Genomic DNA, 8,331 nt, shown 5'->3' with positions numbered 1-8,331 from the left:
TACTTTCTAGCTGTGACCTAAGGCAAGTCTCTTAACTCCATTTTTTACTTTATTCACCACAGGGGCTCACTTCTGTCCTGCAGGTGCTGAAATTAGACTCTCGAAAAGCTTAAAAAAAATTCCTCCTCTATTCTTCCTCCTGGGTGGCCCTCTCTAAATGGGCCAGAGGTTCCACAGGGTCCATGCTGTTGGAAGGGGTTAGGAATTTATCATAAAAGGTGTGAGATTAGGAAATCATATTCTATCAGCTACCTGGCTACCCTTCCTTTCCTTCAGTCCATCCTGGAAACTCCTGTTGATCAATCTACAGATGACAGATCAGTGCTGCTTTCAACACAGGATGCCATCCCTAGTTGAGGGATTGGCCAGATGCCTCCCAACATCTCCCAAAAGCTTCCAGTGGCCCTCTATTTCTTCTGCCTTAAATTCGAGCCCTCTATCCCAACTAATAAGACAGGCTGCTAATACATGGTGACTTAAGATTTACAAAGTACATAAATATTCTATCTCATCTGTTCCTATTAGCTTGGTTTTTCTATTGGGTATTATCATCACCTCCATTTTATAGATGTGGAATCTCAGAAAGTTTAGATAACTTGCCTATGGTCACAGTTGGTGTCCTCCCGGGCACAATTGGTATTTAGTGCAAGATTTACACCCAGATCTTTCCTGACACTACACCAAACTGCCTCCCTAACTAGACCAAGTTCCATGAAGTCAGGGGCCATTTTTCATACACACTGTCCTTAACCCCTAGCAATTACCACCAGGCTAGTCTCTTACTTTCTTGTTCAGACCTATGACCTCTCATTGGTGTAACTGTAAGGGATCTTGGAAATCATAGAAGCCACAGCAAACTCCTTGGTAGGATGCATGAATCCCAGCTGTAAATATTTGATGATTAACTAGATTCAGCTTGAATACTTCTGGGGTTAGAAACTCATTACCCATTAGGGCAGCCTATTCCATTGCTCAAGGTTTTAAAATGATAAATTTAGGATTTTAAAATTATAAACTTAGAATTGGAAAGAAGTTAAACTGTTGCTTAAGAACTGAGCCAAATTCTATCTTTATAACTTCCACCCATTGGTCTTAATTCTATACATACTTAATTTCTTCTTTGTCATGGAAACCCTGATGCTTAAAGATTCTGATCATGTCTTCCCTAAATCTCCTCTTTTCCATTCCTAGAGTCTTAACTAGTACCGACACATCTAATCTCTTTTCCATCGCAGTTGTCTTACTCTAAATATGTTCCAGATATGTCCACATTCCAGATCCTAAATGTGGTGCCTGAATTTGAGGTCTGAGAAGGGTGGAAGACGATGGGCCCATCACCTCTGCTGCTTTGTTCAGCCAGCATTTATAGCATTTCAGAATTGGGAGGGACAGGAGTCTCATCTCTCATATGATAATGAATCATCTGATTTACAGTCTCTGATTGGACCAAACACTTCCAGTGAAGGAGATAGCCCATTTCTAGAGGAAGTGCATTCCTTTATTCCTTTGCTGGACTTAGCTTTAATTATGAAGAAATTGTCTCACTACTGAGTCAGAACCTGCTCCTCACTCCTAATAATCTAGCCCAAAATTAGATCAGGATTTCACCTTGCCATTTAAAACTATAGTCACTTGCTGAATTTTGTTAGTCTTCTCAAACCTCATGTTGAATGACTTATGAACCTTAGTCCATACTGACTGCTGGAGTGGGTGGCTCCAGTGGGAGTCATGAGAGTACTAGCTTCCTGACCAATGCTTTGCTCACAGTAATTGCTCAATAAATGTGTCCAAAGAAGGAAATTTATCTATTGTAATTATCTACTACAATAAGCTACATTACCTAATAAGAAGTGGGATCATCCTTTGGAAACAAGTATGGTTAAAGCCCTAGAGGGCAGGCAACATTTGCAATATCGTAGGAGGACAGGTTGAGGCCTTGGGCCTAGAGGAACAGAGAATACCTTTTAAACTCCCCCACTCCCCAGTCTAAAAACACCAAGTAGCAAACAAAGTTAGTATTCTCGGCTGCTTTGTTATAAATATATTATGTACATTCAAAACATCACCGTAAAATATTATTCCATGTTACAGAAAAGATATTAAGGCTTTATATTATTTACATTAAACAAGCAAGCACCTTAAAAAAAACAACCCTCTCCTCTCCTGACAACCCTTTCCCAAGAGGGCTATCATTTCCCTCCCATCCAGTCATCACTTTAGCTCATGGCTCTTGCAGTGCAAATAGCACCAGCTGAATTATCGCCTTTCGATGAAAAGGGAAATGTCCGACTCAAGTCTGCTCCTGTGGGGTGGGTAGAGGCGTGGGGTTCCTGAACTGAGCTGGGAGTCAGGGGGCCAGCACAGGTTACACACAGATCTCCCTCAGTCTTGGCAGAGGTGGGGACCAGACTGGCCCAGGGAAGCTTTCCCCCTTGTCTCCCAAGCTCAATGGGAGAGGTCAGTTGGCCCTGCTGGCAACCCCCATCCCCAAGGGCACAAAGGAGATGTTATGATGAATGAACCGTTAAGAGCATGAAGGTCTGTCTGTTGTGCAGGCTTCTTTGCCTCCAATGGGCTGTTTTCATGCAGAGCAGCCCCAGAGGACTGCATTCAAAATAAAAACTAACAACCGCAATGGACTGGAGTCAAAGTCATGATAACCCTCCTCCTTTTGCTCTTCCTCCTATCTGTTTGGCCCCAGCTCTCCTAGGCATTGCAGAAACATGACAATGTCAACCAACCCCCTGTGAGCTGGTTTTTCCTTCCTTTTCCACAAGCTTCCTTGAGTTTTTATGGAGTGTTGTGAGGAGGGGACTGCCCTACTCTTGAAGAGGAAAGGCACCCCAGGATGCTAGCCAGAAGGCACATGGGCCTTGGCCTGCCCCCCCAGCCACCATGTTAATCTATTATGTGTCAAGTATCATCTTTGTTTCAAAGGAGAGAGAAGCCATTGGTGCTGCCCATCTACTGAGCAGGTCTCCAAGTAATTTCACTTCAAGTCTGGCACTTGGCGGATGGGGCGTGTGTGTGTGTGTGTGTGTGTGTGTGTGTGTGTGTGTGTGTGTGTGTGTGTGTGTTGCGGTGTGGTGTGGTGTGTGTGAAAGAGAGAGAGAGAGATGATGGATGGATGGAGGGAGGCTGTTTGGAAAGGTTGGCAACAAGGTTAGAGCTCATAGGAAAGCTTTTGGGGACTACTTTATCTTCTGGGCCCACTTCATATCATCTGCTCTGGGCTTTTCTCCAGTTAGTCCTTGGATAATATCCTCTAGCCGTCTCCAAAATCCAATCTTCTCCAATGGGTAGTTGAGCCAGCCTGAAAAATGTCAGGGAAGAAAAGAAATAGGGAAGCCTAGATTATTTTCTTGAGCTCCTCTAGAAGAACATCGGGCTCTAAATGAAGATCCTATCTGCTCTTCTGGAGAGGAGGGCAGGACATATTCAAATTCACTGACCAGGTAGGGCTCTGGCAGCCACCTGAACAAGGGAAAAGAATACTGGTTCATACAAAGGCTCACCCCTGAGAAGGTCTCCTTTCCAGGTCATTTCACATGAAAGGAATTAGTGGCCTCTGCTAAAAAGCACTTCTAAAAACTTTTCAATTAAAAACCTTTAGCTTGGCACTCCCAAATCGGAGGAATAACATGGCAGACTGAATGGAGGCATCAGCAAACCACAAGACAGAACTAGAAGAGACTTTAAAAGTCATCCTCTTGCAAACTCTCATTTAAAATCAGAACTTGGTGGACTCTAAAGTCTTATGTTCTTTCAGTTCTCATGTTCTAATGATCAGTAGATTAACCTAGCCCTGATCTTCATTACAGCCCTATCTCCCACTATATCAGAACAGAAATTCCCCTTTGGGCCAAGCTGATCTCCTTGTCTCAATGTATCTCAAGCTCTTCTACCCGAGTAGGCTTAGACTACACTGTTCCTACCACCTGTAACACCTTTAATCCCTACCTTATCCAAATCCTGACTATCCTTCAAGTCCAGATAGAGTCCACCTCTTCTCTGGGAAGCCTTACCTAGTGATACCCCTGCCTCCAACCCCAATTTTCTCTTCTTCCTTTGGGTTCCTATAGCTCTTGCAAGTATTTCTCACCTAGTAAACATACATTGTCTGATCTTTTCACCTATTTATTTCTCTCTTCCCTTTTACTAGAGCTGTCCAAGAGGGCAGGGGCTCTGTAATGATTCCATGTCTACTCCAACAACTCACCTGTGGTAATACAGAAGTAGGTCTCATGGGGGGACACATGGTGGATTCGGTGGTGCTTTCGGGGAAGGATGATGTGCCAGTCCTGAAGGAAAGTGACCCATTGAGGAAGCCCAACGTAGGTATGAGACCATTTGTGAATTTGGTTGGTGAAGGTCCCAAAGATGATGAGACAGAAGACAAAACACTCCCAGGGATAGAGTTGATAAAGTTCATCTATGGGAAGGAAGAGTCACAGATATAGCCATGCTAGTAAAAAGGTTTGCAATATGATGATGTTCTCATCTCAGTACTGTAAATCACTACCAGTGTGACCTTGGGTATAACATAATCTCTGTAGGCTTGTTCTACCCAACCCCCTTATATAAAGAGGGGATTGGATTATATGATCTCCAAGTCTTATGATTTTATCCATACATACCCCGACCCTGGCCAGGATGATAGTGCCCAAAAGTATGTTAGGGACCTAGTTCAGAGGGGTCTCGTTACATCACCACCCTTTACTTGAGACTAGAATTTCCTAAATAAGATCATGTTTGAAATATTCTTCATTTAAATGGCTTTCAAGGAAGAGGAGATCCAGTGTCATTAATTCATTCCTTGGCCGTCTGCTGAAGAAGGCTTCTCTAGGTTAGACGTTCTTCCTTGGGACCAACTTAAAGCCCTGTAGAGGCTCTTCATTTCATAATATCCCTCCTAACAGAGGAAGCAGACAGGAATGGCTTTGCTCATTATGATTCATAGGATATCAAGGATTTAGAGCTTGAAGGAATCTTAAAGAGATCATCTTGTCCTGTGATGGCAAACCCATGACACACATGTCACACGTGTAGCCATTTTCTATGACACATGGCTGCATACAGAGAAGTATGGGGCTGCATGCCAAGGACTTTTTTTCTCGAAGTGACACACCACCTGAGTTATGCTCGGTTTTTTGGCAAATTTTGACACACCAAGCTCAAAAGGTTGCTCATCACTGAACTAGTCCAACCCCTGCATTCATTTAATGGAGGAGAGAACTAAAGCTAAAAAGGTCAAGGGACTCTGATAACCTCGATTAAATCCAATCCAGTAAACATGTATTAAGTGCCTCTGTGTCTGAGGTCCTAGGCAACTTGGTGTAACTAAAAAGATATGTAAAGGGATTTATCTTCTCTCTGTGTGTGAGATGGGTGGGAAGAGATGATAATACCCCCCTCCCCCCATTCATTATCTCATTTGATCCTATACTCCAAAGAGACAACTTCTATAGGTATTCTCTGCATTTCTATAGATTGGGGAAATCAGACTGCCCCAGCCACAAAGCTAGAAAATGTGAAAAATGGAATCTGAGCCCAGGTCTTTCATGGCTTCAAGCCCAGTGCTCTTTTCATTACACCATGTTGACTCTGTATCACAGACAGTAAGAGGTAGAGGCACATAAATCCCAAGAATGGGAACTCCACTTTCAGGTATCACATTCATTGGCACTTCAGTGTCGCCTACTATGTTGCCTTTGCCTAGAATGCACCCCAGGTCTCTTTCCCATTATTCATACTCTGCCCAGGGGAGCCATAACCCTGGGTGACTAGGTCTTTGCCCCAGAGCATCAACATGGGGACAACTTGCTAGTGTTGGCGGAGAATGGCAAGGAGGAAGCATGATCTCTTTCACCTGGTGATACTCTACCTCACAAGTCTTAATTACTCTACCCCACTCTTCCCCATGGGTATTTATGTTATTGGGTCATGCTTGTGTGTGGCTTGGGGACAAAACCAAGAAAAATAATATTAGAGATCAGTAGCTATGAGGACATACTGAGCCTTGGGGTAACACCTTGGTTCTCTGCCTCTTGTCCATGTTCCTCCCACCCACCCCCCTACTTTGCCCTCTAATATGCCAGAACTACAATTATGGATGTTACCCAGATTTTGAGTATTACTTTTTCTATTATTCCCTCTCTGATTCCCAGTGAAGTGTTCTTTCCACATTACCTTGCTTCTGGTTTAAAATCTGTGCCCTCCCCCCACTCTCCTCACCAGGACTAAGGGTGCCGAACTTGTAGGCCATGTTCATCAGAGGCAGCAGCGTCACCAGGCAGTTGTCTCCATTGGTCTCAACAAAGTCATGCCGGGTGATGGCTGTGGGGTCAATGTGGTGCTCTCGGAAGGGCCGGATGAAAGCCTGAGAGAAGGTGTAAGACATCCTCTAAGCACCTCTCATCAGCACCAGGCCAAAGCTCCCTCCAACTCCAGCAACCTTGTCTGTTACCCCTTCTTGCTAATTTTCACTTAGTCTATCAGATAAGTCCTTATTAGCTCACCTTCCCCCCAACACCACCAGAGCATTCATTCAGGTCATCTACACCTTTGCCCATGCCATCCCTATTTCTCAGATCCTGCCCAGTATTCAAAGCCAACCTCCATACAATATATATATATATTTGCCTGATTACTCTAACTCACATTTTCTTCTTCTCTGAACTCCTAAACCATCAAACATTATTTGTCATTTGAATCTAAGATGGTTGGTGTTTTTCTCTACTTCTTGGTATCTCCCACAAGCCTGGACAAAGAGCAGAGTTCAGTAAATTCTTGTGGCTTAATTAAAGCCAGTGCCCTCTGGGAGAGGAAAGAAAGTGAGAACTGTAGCTAGATTTTGATCTCTAGTAGCCACAAGCTATGGCAGTAGCTACAAAGGGCTGCTCAGCCTTGACCTCACTAACTGCGAGGGCAGAACAGACTTGCCCTGAAGCCCTGCTGACCAGGAAGCCCTAGATGGCTTTGTTCATTTTCCCTTTCCATTTTGCTAGTGAATCAGCATGGCTCTAGGATAAGTGTTAAAAGAGGATAGTCAAAGAGTAAATATCATAGTCCTAAACCCTTAAGGAGCTCAGGGCCTAATTCTTCATAAGAAATTGGTTCAGGGGGCAGCTAGTTGGCGTAGTGGATTGAGAGCCAGGCCTAGAGATGGGAAGTCCTAGGGTCAAATCTGACCTCAGATACTTCCTGGCTGTGTGACCCTGGGCAAGTCACTTAACCCCCATTGCCTAGCCCTTACCACTCTTCTGCCTAAGAGCCAATACACAATAATGATTGACTGTAAGACCAAAGGTAAGGGTTAAAAAAAAAAAAAGAATCTTAGAATCAATACTGAATATTGGTTCCAAGGCAGAAGAGTGGTAAGGGCTAGGCAATGGAGGTTACGTGACCTACTCAGGGTCTCACAGCTAGGTTGTATCTGAGGCCAGATTTGAACCTAGGACCTCCTATATCTAGGCCTGGCTCTTAATCACTGAGCCACCCAGCTGCCCCCTGTTTCTAAGATTCTAAAATCAGGAAGATAAGAGTTTAGAAAGAAAGAAATGATCCCAAAGGAAGAAGCTAGGCAGCTAGCCCTTACTGTTCTTCTGTCTTAAGAGTTGTTACTAGGGCAGAAAATAAGGGTTTTAAAAAAGAAAAAGAAATTAACCCAGTATAGTGGCACCCAGAAGGCAAGAGCTAGCAGAATCAGGCTTGAGTACAAACCTTTCCCACCACAGGCAGTTCCACAGAACCCCAGGTATCGGCTCCCCAGTGCACCAGCCCTGACAGGAAGTCAGCAATAAGGGCCCCTGCAACTGAGAAAAAAGAGGGGGAGAGTGAGTATTCTGGTAAGGAGGAGGATAGGTAACAGACTGAGGGACAGAAAAATGTCCCCCTTTTCTCTAACAACTATGGAAACTAACAGCTTCCCCTCCAAAACCTGTCAAGCCCAGCAATACCTGGCAGAAACCAGGACTTTGTTCCTCAGCCTGTCTTACATGGCTGAACCACCCCCAAAGACTGGGACTCCCCACCCCTGTCAGGGACATCCAATGAAGTTAACCCAAGTAGCTCACCTTCCCCAGAGACAACCAACAGAGGCAATCTGAGTTGCCTTATTCTTTTATACCCCCTTCCTTCACCCAAACCTATAAGACCCTATATCCCCCTCCCCCCACCCAGTGGGAACTGCCAACAACTCTCTTGGCATTGGGTTCCCCCTTGCTGCTCCTTTTCCCCATTCCCCTGCCCAGTGGGCCTCCATAGCTACCTCTTCTGGCATTGGATTCCTCCCCACTTGCTGCTCCACATAAATCTTGCTGTATCTCCCTA

The 8,331-nt window shown here is 44.5% G+C and overlaps 1 protein-coding gene across 2 annotated transcripts in view; it reads right to left on the bottom strand.

The window, feature by feature from the left end:
• Positions 1-2,012: 2,012 nt before the first annotated feature.
• PEDS1 (plasmanylethanolamine desaturase 1) overlaps positions 2,013-8,331 on the bottom strand; it is a 43,357-nt gene continuing 37,038 nt past the window's right edge. The window contains exons 2-5 of one of the 2 annotated variants that reach the window (XM_016427983.2): positions 7,723-7,814; positions 6,235-6,379; positions 4,220-4,432; positions 2,013-3,313 (exon numbers count right to left, since the gene is read on the bottom strand). In XM_016427983.2, coding sequence (XP_016283469.2) covers positions 3,192-3,313; positions 4,220-4,432; positions 6,235-6,379; positions 7,723-7,814 — 572 coding nt within the window. In that variant the 3' untranslated portion in view covers positions 2,013-3,191. 2 annotated transcript variants of the gene reach the window in all.

The sequence above is a fragment of the Monodelphis domestica genome, chromosome 1 (genome assembly GCF_027887165.1).
Source record: "Monodelphis domestica isolate mMonDom1 chromosome 1, mMonDom1.pri, whole genome shotgun sequence".
NCBI classification, from domain to species: Eukaryota; Metazoa; Chordata; class Mammalia; order Didelphimorphia; family Didelphidae; genus Monodelphis; species Monodelphis domestica.
This window is presented reverse-complemented; position numbering and strand designations above follow the sequence as displayed.